The following is a 20,614-nucleotide window of genomic DNA, read 5'->3' as shown; positions in this document are numbered from 1 at the left end:
GGTGCTATTGATTCCGTTCTCTGCTATGCTACCACCCATCGCACAGGAATATTTTATGTTGTACGATATTGTTACTACTCACCCGCTCTCATCGACTCTCACTGATTCTCTCGATTTTAAAATTGTATTCCATCGAACTGATGCCAGTTATATGACACTTTGATGAGATCTAGGATGTCATCTGTTTTTTATGTATGGACTTTCCTGATAAGCAACAAATATCTGTAAATTGCCTTCAAGTCGTATTTGCTCCTTGAAGAGTTATGTTCGATTTTATTCAACAAATAAATTAAAAATTTACCTTTCATGCGGGGGGACTTTTATAGATTTGAATTCAAAAACGATTCGATGTTGGCAACACGGAAATAGTATCTCTTTCAATGTCATACTCTTTCTCTCAGTCTGTTTGTGATTCGTTGAGTTTCTACTCGCCGGTACACTTGCCTAATACATACAAACTTTCATACCTTGTCCATGATAGGAGGGTTGAAAACAAGTTAGCCGCAAGCTGCTCTCTCATATGTCCGTTAGTTTAGTTTCGTCAGTCGATTAGCAATGCCGGGTTTCGTGCGTGGCATTTTATTCAGGTGTTCACAGTAATGTTTGTGCCTCGGCTTCATTTGAATAAATCGGTTTACAGCATGGCCATCGTCAACTGTAGGATGTCGGCATCGGAGCCTTCAGCACCTTTTGATCTTGCAGTGACTTGTGTCTTTTAGAGAAAAAGGGTTTTGTAGATCATAAATAGTTGATTCGAAGATGATTTTTGTCAGTGTCTGTGATTTAAACTAAGTTCCACACATTTCATGAATGGCGTGACGTGATCTGGATACTTTTTCATGTGTAGAGTATATTTTACGAGAGCCACAAAAAAAGGCTATAAATGGGCGAATGCTGAAATACCACAAAACCGAATGAGTTAGCGAGTCTCGGTGCGGAACGTCTAGTAGTGGTGCAAGTGAAGCGAGAGTGGCTACAAAATTAGCCGCAGCGATCTCGGTCGTCGTTCGGTCAGGTTGTGAGAGATGCGAAGATGCCTTTTGTGCAACGTGTTGTGACCCCGAAATATGTTGCACGGTCGACCAAGCCGTCACACTCACGTGGCGCCATTTCAATTCCAGTTCGGGATTATGAACTGGAAGCAATCACCAACCTAACGCTGAGTAATGCCTTACGACAGCTGGCCTCACTGGTGTTCATCTCAAATCAAATTTTCACCGAACTTAACAAGGAACTGGCTAGTGTTAGTGAACGATCACTTGGGATAAAACAGCGGATCGACAATCTATCCAAGCGAGTGGAGGAATTTGACCCAAAGCAAGTCACAGTCCGTAAGTACCTCGCTTTTTCACTCTACTCTTTCTTCGACCCTCGCAGCATCACCAACTAATGGAATCTTCCTTCTCTGCATTTTGTCTGCTTTTTATGTATGCTGTGCTCTTCCCCTGTGAAGTCTTTCCGCCTGGTTTTTCTCTTCGCTTCTACGCCATCCCGAACAGCCAGAAATGGAATGAAACGCGCTGAGCAATGTTCTCAAAATCGGATTGATGAATTTCCGGTTGTTGATGTTTGTATTTCCTGTTCCTAGTTGTCTGTCTTTGGGTACTTCTAGCACTTAAGTCGTACCCTAGTCATTTACCGTATATGAACTTTTCGCAGTGAAAACCAATTTTAGTTTCAAAATCTAGGGTAACACAGAAGCAACGAGGGTTTACTGTTTTCCAAATTTTGTTTATATATATATATATATATATATATATATATATATATATATATATATATATATATATATATATATATATATATATATATATATATATATATATATATATATATATATATATATAAATAAATAAATATATATAGTATTATTTTTAAGCATCCTCTATAGGGACGGGTTTTGAATGATGAATGATGGATTAGTCGATGCCCTTTATGCAGCCCACCCAAAACTGCGTTGTTTCGCAACCTACTCATTTGAAACTTATCAATCCGACAACATGATCTCATGCTCACAGATTGACTAAATAGTGATTGATTTTGCTTATGCACGAGTATAAATTTGAGTAGGAATTCTATAAATGAAAATAATATCACTTCAAAAATCATTTTCAAAGATTCCTCTAACCAGTCCTTCGCGATGTATCATAAAGTACGATTTATCAAAACACAAATCGGAACTCATTTAAAATATTGTTACCCTCTTATAACCACCACCTGGTAGAACCTGCTACATAATAAAACACTGTCGACTGATTCTTCAAAAAATGTTTAGCCATACTACTTTATTTATCCCTGGGCTGTATTATGTGTTAACCCGTAAACAACGCTTAGCTTTATCCTAATTATTGTTGTTGTTTCACTGCAATCCAGGTATCGTAGGTTCCAACGCAATCAGGATTAAAATGAATTCCAATTTCACCTCGGTTTACTGTATCCAGTTTTGATGAGTACAAAGACTTTTGTTTTCGTATTTACCCTTCAATTACTGCAGTATCCAGCATGAAAGCTTATTGTCTTCTTACACTCTGACCTTGTATACGTTCTGGAACGAGCTAGTTTATGCAACCCATTCCGATAAAAACTAGGGGGAAAGATAGGCTGAAACCACTCATGTGCTATTCTACTAGAAGCTTTTACAATCAGTATGTTACATCAACCAGCACAGTTAAGCAAACCGCTTTGTACTGTTGTCTTACTATATATTGTAACGATTGAATGCTAGGGGACCCAGAAGTGTGGTAATTTATAAATATTAGATGTGTGATATGTCTCTTGTTTTCCCGTTTTCAAATGTCGCATTCCTGGATAACAAACACAGATAGATACAGTTAATACAAAAGATTTTTGATGCAGACAAATGTCTCTGGTTATCACAAATTAGATTTTCTTGCGAGAAACTAAGACCTTTCAAAATATTCAAACATTATTTCTTTTAAGTAAATACTTGCGGACTCACACCACTTGCCGGGTACTTAAACTTATCGAGATTGAGATTGCGCTGAAAATATGCTGGTGTTTAAAATTGAGCTGACTGGTGTTCGAATCGAGAATTGTTTCAACCACACGCACGACTGAGAATTACCTTCGTTGGTTCCGCTCTGCACCGGATATATTTTATGATTCGCAAACGCACTAAAACAATAACTTCCTGCGTGCAAAGGTGGTACATTTTACCATTTTGTTCACAACAAAAAACTTGCTTGAAGCCTTTCCGAATGCTGTGCGAAGCAACGAAAAAGACTATGAAGAAGGAAAGCCAATAATGCAACGCACCTTTATGCTTTTAAAGTTTCCACACCTTGAGCCTGTATGGTGGAGGACACACAGTGAAAAAGAAGAAAAATCTGTAGATTCCCACCTCCATAAACCATGCTGTGTTCGGCCGAAAGAATGTTGGCTATGGGTAGGCTGGGAAGAAATACAAGTGTAAAAAATGACTGCAGTTTTTCGATTCATAAAAACTTGTCTAGCCATCCCTATGCCGCCTTGCACGCTTGGGCAAGTCTCCCAGCAAGACACTAGCACTTCGAGTCCTATTACTTCAGAAGTTTGAAAATCCAGCAAGGTTCGCACTAAACGAAATTCCCATTACAGCAATCGAAAGCTGAGTTTCTTTTCGAATGTTGATTTTATGCTTTGCATGCATGCGAGCTGTCCGACACGGCGGCTCGGCTAAGTTTATGATGTCCACCCACACCTTTCTGTCATGCCATTATAGCGTCACAGTTAGCATACATCTGAGAAGACATATTTCGTCTACAGGAGTTTGTGCAACGTGAGGCCTACTTCGAACTGCTTGCACTTAATGGTACCTATGTTAGTTTTTCGTCCCCTTTGGCTATGAATTCACCTGATTATATCGTCTAAAGCTATTATATGAAAGATAAACGAAAAGGTAGTTTGTTTCTCCGCGTAATAATTCTTCCTACAACCTATCGCACATTAGTTTAAGCAATCATTAAAAAGTATTACATTACGTATGCTACACAAGCACAGAACAATCTCAATCGATGGACTGATAAACATATTTATACACCGGCAATTCTTCAAATGATCGAACTTTACAAAATTGGCTTTCATCTGTGGCAAACATTTGCATATGTCAACAGTCAGAAACCTAACAAAATGCATAAGCCAGATGTTAAATCCATCCTACAAATATGCCATTTTTTATGATAGTTTATACCTCTTTTCAAGTGTGTAGTTTAACATACAACAATAGATATTCGCACTAAAATGAAATTTATGTGTCAATGCGCACTTAGCACACATTATAAGTAAAAGAGAAAAGTTAGCTTCAGGTCAGTGCGGTTCATAGAAGGATGTATAGTTAGTAGGTTTATATAAGTGACACTGATTAGCAGGAACATGCTCAACGGATCGATAGCCCATCGTGACGACAATGCCCGACCGCTAGGAAGGCAAATGTTTCCACTGCGTCGGAACACATGTGAAGTATTATTTTTTTTCATTGTCGCTTTCAAGTGCTTTACGAACGTATTGAAACCAGATCGTACGGTTCGTGGTATGATGACTATCATCCCCCATACTCCTTATTCGATACAAACATTGTCTGTGCTTGCTTCACTTTCGCCTAGACGCCCTTGAAATTCGAAACCAGCGTGTCTCGTGTAGGGAGGGCGTTTCGTTTGATTCTTAGGATCACTTCGATTCATTGTTTCAAATTACTCAGGACGAGAGTTTTGTCACGTTTTTTTTAAGTTCGCTTATAAAATAGCCTTTTCCAACTGAGGAAGGAAGTAGCTAGTATTAATAGGAAGTGCAGTAAAAACTTCCCGGAAAACCAGAGGGTTCACTAGGTACAAATTGTGGTTTCACTAACAATGCAGCTTACCATTTATTATACTGCACACTGCGTCTGTACGAAACGGGCCTATCTACGCTTGAAACGTAAATATTTTATTTAGTGGGTACCATGCGTGTACAGACGTCAGCAAAAGGTGTTCTCACCGCTGTTTTTTTGAGAGGAGGGGGAGAAATTTTACGATGTAGTTTCGGTCCTATGCTAACGACCCTTCAGTTACCGCCAAAGGTAGTGTCACAGGAACTGTGTATATTTTTAGCAATGTGTAATTGTCAGTACGGTAAATTTATTTCTAGACGGCATGTCTACTATAGCCTAGTTCATCGTTTCAAAACAGATGCAAGCATAACTTTAGATTCGTTGAATCGAACGAAAACTATATGCATCAACAATACGCCTCATGGTGCGGGAATGGCCTAACAATTAGTTACTCAGCTATGAAAATAATTGCACTAAAACAGAAAGCACTAAAACCTTCCACATCATTTATCATATCATATTGAACTATACATGCAGTACTTTAACAATGATATTTTTAAACTTAATACTGTGAACGGTATTCTCCAGATGTTTGTAAAATTGGTGATTAGAAAGAATTCGATTTTGCATCAAACCAAAAAGGGGTTTTCATACATGTAACATAAATTCTCTAACCTGAAATATGGGGTCATTTTAATATTTATTACAACACCCCTGCAATTAAATTTTCGATAGAAATCACTTCAGTTTGAAGTGATGCAAGCCTTCACAGTAACGAAAATAAAAATACTTCACATATGCACTTATCAACACAATCGAATACAGGGCGAATGAAATTCAAATAGTTTTGAAGCCCTTTTCAAAGAAAACTCTCTTTTCAAGGACGGAGTGGTTTGGTAGTCGCTTATAAATCGTGCGAAACAAATTGCGATATACAGGTGATGTGAATCAATATTGTTTGAACCCGTTAACGGTATAAAATTGAATTGAGATACGTTGATCTTTCAATTATTCAATCTGTACTTTAGCATCAACGGGTGAAACTCCGGCCACATAATTTGTAATGTAAAGGACTGCTTTTCGCATCTGTACATTCAATTTCATTCTCCAAATATATAAAATCACAAAAATAAAATCCTGGGTAAAGTGAAATTACCTTGAAAGTAAGAAAAATCAATTTGAAACTATTTAAATGAAGCCTTACTGTTCTTCATTTATAATGAAAAAACTCGAATTACTGTTGGACATGCTGTAGCTATAGTATAATGTTTTCTTCTAGACATTTCACCTTTGACTCGAAACTAAAACTATACAAGGTAGCGTAAAAGTAATTTACTTGACCGCCGAAATGCGCTGAAATCGCTAAAAAGAATATGGCGTCATTTAAAATATTTATATTCTAGCATACATATAAAATTTATACGCGATATAGCCATTTATTTTTTTTCCAAAAATTTGACATCATGTTGAATATGGAAAAAAACCTTCTTCATCCATCTTGTGGTGTGATAATTTCTCATAATTACAATTATGAGATTATATCCTCAGCCATTAGTATTCTGCCGTTCCCACGCATACAACAAAGGTAAACATCACATTTCACACAAGTGTTCGCGCATTTCGAAAGTGTGTTTGACCATTCTGATGCGGAATCGAATGGATTTTTGGTATCGATTGGAGGTTGTTGATGAAACCTGGATCCACACCAGAGAACAAAATGAGTGCCTGATAATGGACTAAAGTTGGGACGAGTGTTTCGAAGCAGTCTAGGGAAGCTCAAGGGGTCGGAATTCAAAATACACGCTCACAAGTAAAACAATTAAATTGACGACACGGAGAAGTATCACACAGGCTTCCTGAAAAACTACTTCTGAGACGGGATCAAAAATTTGTAAAATTGCTACAATAAGAAACCTAAAACTACACTACGTTGAATAAAATTTAACATTTTTGAAACGATTTTTACATACTTAGATTTATCAGATTACGACTTCGAAATATTGGCAAAAAATGAAAATAATGACACTCATTAACCTCAGAGATGACTGAGGTTATTTGAAATGACAAAGATGTCACTACCTATGACAGATTCAATTTCAACATGCATGCATGCCTAGTACTATGGATCCTACTGACACTAAGAATCCTTCCAGGTCGGGACTCGAACATACGACTTGACTACGTCCCAAACAAATAACAATAATAACAAAGCCTCCGCCAGCAACAGAGACGCCCTTCCAATGGACGAAGCCATGGATAGTGAATCACTCCCTTCCATTCACTGAATAGCATTCAGGACGCCTTTCGTCCATTCAATAAAGTAAAGAGCTATACAATGTTTTTTTATATTTTTTTAAAAGCCTGGTAACAAATCTTTAGAATCATTCAGGGGATGACCTATTTGCGCATAGGGCACATAACCGTTTTGTATACTTTATGTGTTGTCTTCGACTCGTCAGCGCATAGCAGCTTATGTTAAACTGTTATGTTGTGAATCGGCCAGTATATGCCAAAACACGTTTACGTTCGGCACGTCAAGTAATACATTAAACTTCGTGTAAATCAATAAAATGTTCTGCTATTGACAGAAACTTTTTGTCTGCTTAGCGGTTTATGTTGAACTGCAGGCTAATAAAACAGTTCAACAATAACAGTTATGCATTCAGTTCGCTTTCACATCTCATCCAAGTCAGTCGATAAAACAAAACCGCTTACGTTGGGGACGGAAGAAACCAAGTACAGTATTGTGTAGTGAACAATAGCCCTCGAAAATGAGTGAACCAAACGAACAAAAGCTACCGCCAGCACGAAGGAATACAATTGTTGTTGACTTCAGCCAGTGCAAATTCGACCTTCGATACGAAAACTTGAAGGTTTGCTTAAGAAGCAAATGCATCTTGACATTAAACGTGTGCATTTACTTCAATGCAATAAGACGAACAATGTTGTTTACATCCAGTTTTATAAAGAGTTGGATGCAATTCAATTCGCAAAAGACAATAACAATGTGCACTATGTGGAGCACGAGAACATTAAATACAACATTCCAGTATATATGGAAGATAGTGCTATAGAAGTGCGTGTGCATGATCTTCCCTCAAGCGTCATCGATCCTTATATTCGCAAAACTATGTCCCAATACGGAGAGATTCTCTCAATCGAAAAGGAAAAGTGGAAGAATTTTTTCCCCGGTTTTCTAAATGGCGTACGTTTGTTACGCATGCGCTTGAGGAGGCCTATACCTTCTTATGTGATTTTCGGTCAGGATACAAGAATCCCGTGCAAATTACTTGTTACTTATGACAATCAGATGGCCACATGTCAATATTGCCAAAAAGCTGTTCACTACGGTAAGCCATGTGATAAACTGGACAAGGAGACAACTACACCAAAGGACAACGGTGCTTCCTTCACACCAACCCCAAGCAACCCCAGTACACCTGTGACAGTCACCAACAACAGTGAAGCATCCCCTTCAACGAAACCATCCAACGTATCCCCAATAGAACAAAGTACACCAGCTGCAGATAACAACTTACCATCCAACCAACCAGCAACTGCAAACAATGTACAACAAGGCACATCTACAGCAACTAGCAACGAAATCTACAACAATACCACAGATGCGGCAATGAATGACGAGACGAACCGCAAACAAACTGCCCCTCAATCCTCGCAGGAGGAAAATGGAATCTCCTCTCCCCCAAGAAAAAGGGTGACAACGAGATCCAATATAAAAAAAAATTATCTACAAACTCAGCTAAATCGGCCACGTAAAGCTTGTACGCAAACAGGCCTGAATGAAATATTTTATAAATAAAAAAATTAGAGGGTTGTATTCAAGACACGACAGATCACAATAACATTAAAAATGGAACGTTTCTAGGGTCTTCATAATATATACAAAAATAAAGAGATTATGATACACTAAACTAAAAACTTTTTCAATTGACTAATTACAAACTTGCTCTAGTATAAGCGCTTAGATTGTTGGCGAATGATAAAATTGACAATTAGATTCTTTCTTGATAATTAATTATATTCAATTTTGATCCCTTTCCACAATTTTTACATTGTTAAGATTTTGAATAACGTCCTTTAACTAGAATTCAAAGTTACTTGAAAGCTCAATTTAAGATACAAACAACCTAAAGATTTAAATCTGAACAAATGAAACTGTTTTATTCTATGATAATAATCTTCGAGAAACGTACAAACTTATTAATTTTATAAACAGTTAATCGATCCAAGAGAAGATTTCATTTATTTTAACGAAAAATGCTGTACCAGTAAACTCAGTAATAGTGTAATTTTATTAATCCTTCTTCAAAATCGTCGATAATCTTCGGAAAGTGCCGGTAAATAATATGGCAACAATACGAGGAAGAAAAATGTGGAACAGTCCGCATAAAATATTTAGTTACTTACATTGGTTTTCGCTTTGGCATATTAGGAATATACGGAATGGATACGCTACAAAATTCCGAAATTTTGTTAATATTGTAACTTGATGTTATTAACACATGAATGAACATTGTCATAGTTACAACGCGTGTAGCCATCACACACTTATTGTTTTGAAGCAAATAATACTTGAACTGAAACTGGCGGTTAACCAAATTCTACGGGTTCCTATTCAAACGATACATGTAAAATCGCAGGTAAACTTACCTTTAGTTTATCTTTGATACTATATGATATTGCATCTAATTGTACTGTATATGTGAGCCTGTGGAACTCATTTATACTACCAAACCGAGGAGGCCGCTTTTAGATAAGTTTCAGAATTTAATTTTGAATCTTTTGAAGCGTTTAATTCCTGGTGGGAAAACAACTTGTTCAGTCACATTGTCACGTTTTGTTCGTATGGGAATGGAGATTTACGTATGCAAACCGATCCGTTGACAAATTAAAACATTTTTAAGCTTACAATATTGAAGCTTTGGAATCATTTAAATGAGGAAAATCCATTAACAAATCATCGAGGAACAAGCGCTGCAAATTAGATCCGAATTAGATCTATTGCCGATAATATTAAATTAGCCTGATAGTTACCAGAGAACCAAAATAAAATACTCAATTCAAATAAATTTTTCAATGGAATGCAATTGAAATATTCAAATGACGTTTTCTCATAAGTTTAAGTTAAATGTTTCCGAATCGATTGGTTGTTGAATTATATAAATCCATCAACAAATGACTGAGGTATGAGCGTTCAAAATTATGGCAGAAAAATATTACGCGATTAGTTTTGCATGTTTTAATTTGACACCCAGCCTCGGGAAGCGAAGTGTAAGGCATTTTTAATGGCAAAATCGACCAACAATTTGCTTTACATGGGATATTTCAAAAGAACCGATAACCACGCTGATTCGGTTCTTTAATAGCTAGATGATATATAAGATATTCAATCGAACACGAAGGTTGTGCAGACAGCAGGAAATTTCACCAACACATATTGCAAAAGCGACAATCCAGCAAGTGAACGCATATACAATCCAGTCATCAGCTCACTGGACGGGCTACTTGTTTCATTCGCAGTCAAACATCAACTAGGCAAAGAAATATTGTGCAGCCTATATTTATAGATTTCTCTTCATACTACGCAGAACAATGCGGTGTTTTTTATGCATGACGCAAAGCCTCCTATGCCGAACAAGAAGTTGACGTCATTTTGTAAAGAAGGGATTGGTGGATGAAAACAAAGGTCGATTCCAACAATTTTTTCAATAGTATGCTATTGAAATACTGAAAAGACGTCGTCATACATGTTTAAGTTAAAAGTTTCCGAATCGATTGGTTGTTAAATTATAATAATCCATCAACAAATGACCGAGTTATTAACGTTCAAAATTATGACACAAAAAGGTTACGCGACAATTTTTGAAACTTTTAATTGACACCCGGCCCCGTATAGTGAAGAGTAAGGCATTTTTAATGCCAAAAATAGAGGGTTGTATTCAAGACACGACCGAGCACAATAACATTAAAAATGAAACGTTTCTAGGGTCTTCATACTAAATACAAAAATAAAGATGATAATGATGATGATACACTAAACTTCACTACACTTCAAAGTTACTTGAAAGCTCAATTTTAGATACAAACAACCTAAAGATTTAAACCTAAGCAAATAAAACTATTTTATTTTATGATGATAATTTTCGAGAAACGGACAAACTTATTAATTTGATTTGATTTATATCGTTTATTTACCCCCTGTTTTAACCTGGGTGGACTTATTAATTTTATAAACAGTTAATCGATCCAAAAGAGTGTTGTACCAGTAATCTCAGTAATGCTGTAATTTTATTAGTTCTTCAAAATCGTCGATTATCTTCGGAAAGTGTCGGTAAATAATATGGCAACAATACGAGGAAGAAAACATGTGAAACAGTCCGCATAAAATATTTAGTTACTTTAGTTACATTGATTTTCGCTTTGGTATATTAGGAATATACGGAATGGATACGCAACAAAATTCCGAAATTTTGTTCATATTGTAACTTGATGTTATTAACACATGAATGAACATTGTCATATGTCGTTTTCGTTTTTAAATTGCACTACACTGGTGTAGCGAAAGCTGCACTGAAACCGTTCGTTTTTACCAATTGCACTACACCAGTGCTACACTTTTTCTGCACCGATACCTCTGGTGTAGCACTCATCAAAAGTTTGGTGTAGCTCTGTGCAATGGAATTGTTTATTGTAGTCAATGGTTACTGTTTATGTTTTCGTCATTTGTGTTCGTTTATTGATGCCTCAGTGTAGCACTGCACCGGTGTAGTGCAAATTAAAAACGAAAACGCCAATAGTTACAACGCGTGTAGTCATCAGACGCTTATTGTTTTGAAGCAAATAATAATTAAACTGAAACTGACGGTTAACCAAATTCTACGAGGGTTCCTATTCAAACGATACATGTAAAATCGTAGGTAAACTTACCTTGAGTTTATCTTTGAAACTATATGATATTGCATCTAATTGTACTGTATATGTGAGCCTGTGGAACTGTTTTAAATTGACACCCAGCCTCGGGAAGCGAAGTGTAAGGAATTTTTAATGGCAAAATCGACCAAAAACTTGCTAAATAAATGGGATATACCAGAAGAATCGGTAACCACGCTGATTCGGTTCTTCAATGGCTAGATGATATATAAGATACTCAATCGAACACGGTATTGCGCAGACAACAGGAAATTTCACCAACAAATAATGCAAAAGCGACAATCCAGCAAGTGAACGCATATACAATCCAGTCATCAGCTCACTGGACGAGCTACTTGTTTCATTCACAGTCAAACATCAACTAGGCAAAGAAATATTGTGCAGCCTATATTTATAGATTTCTCTTCATACTACGCATAACGATACGGTGTTTTTTTATGCATGACGCAAAGCCTCCTATGCCGAACAAGAAGTTGATGTCATTTTGTACAACTGGGATTGGTGGATGAAAACATAGGTCGATTCCAAACGTTTTTTCAATAGTATGCTATTGAAATACTGAAACGATGTCATCATACATGTTGAAGTTAAAAGTTTCCGAATCGATTGGTTGTTAAATTATAACAATCCATGAACAAATGACCGAGTTATTAACGTTCAAAATTATGACACAAAAAGGTTACGCGACTATTTTTGAAACTTTTAATTGACACCCGGCCCCATATAGTGAAGAGTAAGGCATTTTTAATGCCAAAAACAGTTATGCATTAACGAGTAAAGGACGAAAGATAAAGTATACAATTATTATGAAGTTAAAAAGAAGTACTATCAGTGAAGAAGAAGTTTAGAACTAGTATTTTCTTGATTGCAGATGTACAGCAATTGAACAAATAGTCATCTTATTAGTCAAGCCACCACATAATTTTGAAGATAGCTTACCGTACTATTTTCGGTTTATTGCAATGTAATCGAAACCAACATTTTCGCTTTGTCTCTAAGAAGTAGAATCACAGGAAAGCTAGGGAGCAATATGGATAGCACTTTTGTTCTAGAGAAGCGAACGAAACAGTTTGTGTCTTATTCTTCAACGATAACTTCAGTACCGATACAAAAGTAAAAATTTAGCTTGTTGGAAATCAAGAATTAAATTATGAAACTGGATACATGAAGTGAATTATGGCTCAGGAGACAGTTCCAAAATTCAGATCTAACATTTAAATTTAAAACACAGATCAAATTTTCTTATTCTGAATTTTTTTCCAGAAATCAGAACTCCGAACATAAATTAAGAAACTAAATTCAGTTCCACAATCTAGTCAAGTCACCAGTTCCAGAATCTAGAACTGTTTCCAGTTCAAAAGTCCAAAAGTTTTAATTTCTGATACTGTAATCTGGCTCTAAATTATGAAACTGAATTCTAAATACTAAAACTAGTCCTTTTCGGTTCACTTTTACACCACAAAGCCATAAAAAACTACCACCTCCACAAATAATCCAGACGGGCACGGCTACTTTTTTAGGCTTATCGTATCTTCCGATTTTATTATTATTTAAATACTCAAAAGGTGGTTCTTCAATAAACCAGGAAACAAATTCATGAACACAATGGAAGGAGTGGCGGCACTGAACAGAGAGATGCTACTTCTGTAATTGACTTTCGATTACCTATAAACCAGACCGCCGATTAGATTGCCCTGTTGTAGCATGCACGACAAAGCTTTTTACTAACATTTTCGTGATTATGCAGATAACCCCGGAAAATCGGGAGCAATAGATTACAGACAAACATTGTGTTGTTTGCACTGTTCCCTTCCATATTGTTGCTGCTAGTAGCCAATCGTCAAAGAAGAGGAAATGATTTATTTCCAGAAACGTGCGATCGCTCAAACTATGTTGGCAAACTCGCGCTGGCGGCTAAAATAAAAAGGGCCCCCCATGGAACGGATAATGGCGTCTCACGGTCGATTTTCTTCCACCTCCGTGGTCCAGAGTCTATCCGAAAAGAAATTAATATTTGGATTCAATTAATTCGCGTGAACGAAATTGCCTAATTGAAATAATAATGAATCCATCCAATTGCCGTAGGGTTTGCCACTATCAACCTGAACGACGAGCGTCTCGGCGCTTTGACGCTGCTAGTAAAAATCGAAAAACGATGAAAAGAACATCGACTGCACCAATAAAGTTAACTTACTTAATTGAACATAATGAAAAACGGACGGATGACGCGTTGTACATATATACGGACAACGTTCCTGTCGGATCGAGTAACGAAATTGAACCGTGAGATCACACATACGCACGTTTCCTCTTTCCTTCGCGCATTCATCTTCCCACAAAACTGGACATGCTGTGAGGGAAAGAACTGGTCTGTTTATTTTAAAAACTATATGAGCATCCGAGTGGGAAAACAAAGAAAGAAAGTGTTATCTTAACTTATATGACTCAACGCTATTAGCTTAGCTAACGCTAGCTAACGTAAATGATGTTTTTTTTTTGGTTTCTAGTTAGTGGTTAGCCGTGTTGGTGTTTTTCGGTGTTATGCAATTGATGGATCTGGTTGATAGAGTAGACCGGAAAAACTAACCATCTTCAATAAGCTTAGAATCAACGGATGTCGGGAATATTTCGACTAGTCTGGATAGTGTTATGGGGATACAATGCGTTTTCTTTAAGTGTGGAGTGAATAGTTTATTGGGTTGGGCAATGGAAAGAAACTATTTTTTCCTACTGTTGATATTTGCTTTGCGGATTAATTACCTCTATCGTAAAGTATAGTGTGTATAACAATAACTGCTGAAATAAGTTTAATTTCACAATTGTGACACCTATGAGCAGTTCTAGAAGTTAACAGTTGTGAAGATGGTAGAATCAGTATCGACTTGTTACGATGTGAATGAAACTTTGTTCACTTTTTAAGTATGACTAATCATAAATTTTGAACAGAGAAAAGACCAGTTTGATTCAAGAATGATTTGACAAAGGAGTTTCTGCATACACTTTCTTCGAATTCTTTGACGTGAATACGTTTTACTTTTCTATGGGATACTTTTCAACATTCGCTCTGTGGAAGAATGGGTAGAACTCAATCGTGAACACTTCGAGTTGTACTAAACGCAAAAATATAATTCTTTCTTCATGCTGTCAGAAATATTATTAGCAATTTATGATAAAATTTTGAACAACCAATAACCATAAATAACTCAAAAATTTAGTTTTCTCAAAATTTTGAAAACAGAGAAGAATGCTTGCCTTTTCGCGCTCGGATGAATTTGGAATTTAGTTTTAGAATTCAGTTTTATAATTTAGTTCCAGATTACAGGTTCAGAAATTAAAACATGGACTTTGTAACTGGGACCAATTCTAGACTCTTGACTAGATTTTGGAACCGATTTCAGTTTCTTAATTTATATGTTCGGAATTCTGATTTTGTATTTCACCTTCAGAATTCTGGAACAAATTCAGTATAAGAATATTTGATCTGGGTTCTAAATCTAAATCTTAGATCTGTACTCCGAACCTGAATATTAGAACTTTCTTCTGAGCCAAAATGTATCAAGTTTCATTATTTAAATCCTGGATTCAGTTGCAGAACTTAACTCCTAAATTCAGTTTCAGAACCTGCATGCTGGAGCTGAATTCGGAACTTGGATCCTGGAACTAGATTTCGAAACCTATTCAGTTCTTTAATTTTGGTTCGGAATTCAAATTCAGAATTCAGTTCTAGAACCTAACTCGGAACCTGGGTTCTGAAAATGAGTTTAGTTTCAAAAATTCGTGATCTGGATTTCAACATGAATTTTGCAGCTGAATTTTGAACCTGTTCCCGATTTATAATTTAGTTCTTGAATTCAGTTTCAGTTCCTGAATCCTGGACCAGAATTTAGTCTAAGAATATATTGAAGGAAACAAACTGAAAAACCCTGTTTTAATCCACCATAACGTGTAATGATGCCTTTCTCATATCAATCATACTATCTTATAAAATACTGTGGTATTCGTAATGCCACTGTACAGGAAACATAAGGCTCCTCCTCTCTTCTGGCCGGATTTGGCTTCAGACCACTACGCCAACTCCGTTCTACATTGGTTGTCAAAAAATAATGTACAATTGGTGGAAAAGGACATCAACCCACCGAACTGCCCGGATCTTCGGCCAATTGAAAGGTATTGGGCAATTGTCAAGCGGCGTTTTCGGAAGGAAGGTACAGTGTCCCAAAACATGCAGGAGTTAAAAAAAACTGGACAGCTGCCACCAGGAAAGTCACAAAAGTAACCGTGCAGAATTTAATAAAAAATGTCAAGTCCAAAGTGCGAGTGTTTCACAGAAACTAGGATTTTCTTCAATATAATCAATGAAATGCATAAAAATGTAATTTTTCTACAATATATCGAAAACTGATGTCAAAATATGTTTTTTTTTTTGGTTTTTTATTCAATAATCAATGTTGCTAACTACTTTTCGATACACTTCTTATTATCAAGAACTTATTATTGAAACCAACAATTTCGGGTGCAAACCCAGGAGACCTGATCAGGCTGTACCAAACAACGATATTGTCCGTAATGGAATATGGATGCTTCTGCTTCCGATCTGCCGCGAACACCCATTTCATTAAACTGGAAAGAATTCAGTATCGTTGTTTGCGTATTGCCTTAGGTTGCATGCAGTCGACTCATACGATGAGTCTCGAAGTGCTCGCGGGCGTCTTACCGTTGAAAAACCGATTCTGGGATCTCTCATATCGATTGCTAATCCGATGCGATATCTTAAATCCGATGGTGATTGAAAACTTCGAAAGGCTTGTCGAGCTCAATTCTCAGACCCGTTTTATGTCCTTGTATTTTGATTACATGGCTCAGAATATTAATCCTTCTTCGTTTGTTTCCAACCGTGCTCATTTCTTGGATACTACTAATTCTACTGTGTTTTTCGACACATCCATGAGAGAAGAAATTCGTGGAATTCCGGACCACGTGCGCCCTCAAGTGGCCCCAAATATTTTTTATAATAAATTTAGAACAGTCAACTGTGAAAAGATGTTTTACACTGACGGATCAAACATCAACAGGTCCACAGGCTTCGGAATCTTCAATCAGAACATCACCGCTTCGTACAAACTCAGTGATCCGGCTTCAGTCTACGTCGCAGAATTAGCTGCTATTCAGTACACCCTCGAGATCATTGAAACCTTGCCCAAAGACCATTACTTCATTGTCACGGACAGTCTAAGCTCAATAGAAGCTCTCCGGGCAATGAAGTCAGGAAAGTATCCCCCATATTTCCTGGGGAAAATACGGGAACATTTGAGAACTTTATCTGAACGGTCTTATTTAATATCGTTAGTCTGGGTCCCTTCGCATTGTTCCATTCCGGGCAATGAAAAGGCAGACTCATTGGCTAAGGTGGGCGCATTAGAAGGTGATATTTATGAAAGACCAATCTGCTTCAATGAATTTTTCAGTATCTCTCGTCAGAAAACTCTCGAAAGTTGGCAAACTTCATGGAGCAATGGCGAACTGGGACGATGGCTGCATTCCATTATCCCTAGGGTATCGACGAAACCTTGGTTCAGGGGGATGAACGTGAGTCGTGACTTCATTCGTGTGATGTCTCGGCTCATGTCAAACCATTACACCTTCAACGCGCACCTCCGGCGTATTGGAATCGTGGAGAGCGGTCTCTGCGCTTGTGGTGACGGTTATCAGGACATCGAGCATGTCGTATGGACGTGTACGGAGTATCGTGACGCCAGGTCTTTATTAAAGGACTCCCTAAGGGCCCGAGGTAGACCACCTGAAGTTCCGGTCCGAGATGTGTTGGCTAGTCGGGATATCTCTTATATGCTTCTTATATACCAGTACCTCAAACACATTAATATCCAAGTGTAATCTGTTATACCTCGCTCAGAAAGTATAATCTCCACCTACAGGTTCGACACTAACATCCGCTCGATTCTCTCGATCACCGTCCCTGTCCACCATCTTCATTGGAACTAACAAGATCTTTTTTTGTCACTAACTTTTCGTTCCCCCCTTCCATGTCTCTTCACCATCTCGATGGCAACTAATTAGATCTCTGTAGTTTTCAGACATTTTGTTTCCATACCCCCTATTTACCTCGGTTTTCACAATATTTACTTTTTTTATTTTCTCATCTCTTCGTAACATCACCATCACCGCCTACGGTCCTACGCTCCAGACGATGACCAGCATGCGGGCCACCCGCCGGGCCTTCGTTGCCTGGGGGTGTTTCCCGCGGACCCACACGAACCGAAAGGAAGCGGCGATATATAGCACCATTTGGAATTCATGCAATATTCAATTCACCGACACCTGCCGAATACCAGCTAAAAGCTTTTTTCAAAAATTCTAGACGACATAATCTAATGATACTATTCTAGTTTTAAGTTAGTCGTTAATTAAGATTAGGAAATACCCTTGGCATCTTAGAGCTTAAGCAGTGTGCCTGAAAATATATATTATACTATTGAAAAAAAAAAAAAAAAAAAAAAACCAACAATTTCGGTTAATTTCACTAGCACTGCTTAACACGAAGAAGTTACAGCCAAAACGCCTTACAAGTATTGGCAAAACTTTAAGTTGTTATTGAAAAATAGTAACTTAAACCCTTGATCATGGTTTTACATTTAAAAAGCAATCAATTTGCTCATAGTAACCTTTGCCCTAAACGTAGGTTTTTGTTGAATTGTTCCAGAGTGTCAAATTACAGTTTTTGACTAACAATGGTTCAAAGAAAGTTCATGCAAAAATTCATCTGCCCTTTTCAAAAATCAGTTTTGAAACGAATTGGACTCGCAATACGGTCGTGCAAAATAAATGTGGTTGTTTGTTTTTATTTTGATTTTTGCCGACAGATATATTCCATGGGTAGGCTCGGTTTAATAATTAATTCTGCATAAGTTTTGAATAGTTCGTTTTGCGAAGATTTTTAAATATGTTCTAAAGGAGTTATGTTCAACAGCTCTCAAGTTCAACAAATCGCAATGTATTCCAACAGAACAAAGAAAAATTGATTCAATTGATTCTCATAAACAACATCGAAAAATGTTAAACATATTCTATGCTCATTTTCGAATGATGACAGTATGGTCGCAAAAATACTTAAACCCCGTTTTGGAGAAACTTACTGGCAGTTTCGCATTTTAATGTATGTTTGATTTATTAAAAGTATATATTGGTCTTCTTCAACGGGTAAGAAATGATTTTGGTTTATAGGAATACCCTTAAGAGGGGCTGCAAAAGTAGCCGTTGTTAGTTTTTTTTATTAAACCACATTGGAGTAGAAACTGCTGGTCAAATCGGACCAGAAGATGACTATGCTCCTATGCTTTCGGATAAACGGTAATTAACGCTTTATCACGCATTCTTCGATGGAAACTTGGGATATCATTGTCGAGGATGATGTGACGAAAGGTTTCGTTATCAGGTCACTACTCCAAATCGCTTGCCAAATCATAGCTTTAATTGTGAAGCTTTTCAACCACGGAGCCATGAACGTACCAATTTATTTTTAGTCAGCCTTTAGTATTCGGTGAGTTGATTTAGCAAAGTGATTGACGAACAGATTCAAACAATTTTCAGAGATAAAGTAACAGAATAACAAAAAGCAAAATCCGACTTTGCAGCCGATTCGTCAATATAAATGATAATTATATGACTAGTACAACATTCCTACAGACACTAAGAATTCCTTCGAGGCAAGGCACAAACTTACGCCCTCCGGCTTGCGATATCAAAAATTCTGCACGATTCTTCAATTTTTCCGGTTGATCTGAAAAATCAGTAGACACCCTGAGCTCATTCACGATCATAAAAATATTATATATTTCATTTATTGGGAAAAAACCGTTCGTGTTCCTTTCATCTTTTCAGGTAAATTATTTCTTAACGATGTATCTCTTTTATTCCCTCACACGGAGAGTGATTTCCTGTTTCAGTGAAAGTTTTTCCTACTAACAATGAACAAATTTTGTTCAGTTAACTGTCGAGTATGGAAGTTTAAACCACACTAGTACGGGAAGCACTCAACTGGCCTCCTTAACGGTCATTACCGCGAACACTTCTAGTGAACAACTATGTGAAGTCATTTGATACTTTGAATTATACGGAGTTTTAACGAGAATGTAACCCTCATCGTAAATCCACTGTTTCCAGCCAACATATACATATTGAAGCCATCCCCAAACAAGTTCTATGCTCGCTCATCATTAAACTTAATGTAAAATACGCTGGAGATTTCTCAGTATTTTTCGTTTTCTCGTTAGCCTCATCAGCCATTCACCGGTCAGTGAGGCGAGCAGAAGAAACTCAACGCTGCTGGTGTGAACGCCTATTTCAGTGCTAACGAAGTTAAATGGGCGTAATTAAACTGTAATCAATTCAGGAAAATTCGTTAAATGACATTTTCAACTGATGACGGAGTGTAGAAGTCAAACATGCCAACAAATACCGACAAATATTAAATATCTGTTTTAGATTGACTGAACAGTAAAATATACGATATGAGTCCTGCTTCACAAAATCATGGTTGCATTTTCTTACTTGATAGTTTGTTTGGCAAATCCAGTGTCACATACACCATTAAGCATTTTGGGTCCTCATTTTCGTTTTCTGGGCATATTAGACTGTCAAGGTCTTCGCAGTGATGATTCTAACACAATATTTAAATTATATGCATCATTCATTGTCATTGTCATAATTCCACGCATTAGTGTTGATGATATGTTATAGCAATTCCATGAAAATCAGCTTACTGTGCAAATCAGCCACAGCAGCATCCTCACGGAAAACTTAAATGATGGCCATGTGGTTGCAATAAACAGCTCACGCTTT

General features: G+C 37.1%; 1 protein-coding gene across 1 annotated transcript in view; it reads left to right on the top strand.

The window, feature by feature from the left end:
* The first annotated feature begins 547 nt into the window (after positions 1-547).
* LOC131440507 (mucin-2) overlaps positions 548-20,614 on the top strand; it is a 73,479-nt gene continuing 53,412 nt past the window's right edge. The window contains exon 1 of the mRNA XM_058611837.1: positions 548-1,331. Coding sequence (XP_058467820.1) covers positions 1,034-1,331 — 298 coding nt within the window. The 5' untranslated portion in view covers positions 548-1,033. The remainder of the gene's footprint in view (positions 1,332-20,614) is intronic.

This window comes from Malaya genurostris, chromosome 1 (genome assembly GCF_030247185.1).
Source record: "Malaya genurostris strain Urasoe2022 chromosome 1, Malgen_1.1, whole genome shotgun sequence".
NCBI lineage: Eukaryota > Metazoa > Arthropoda > Insecta > Diptera > Culicidae > Malaya > Malaya genurostris.
Note: the sequence above shows the minus strand (reverse complement) of the source record. Positions and strands in the feature narration are given on the sequence as shown.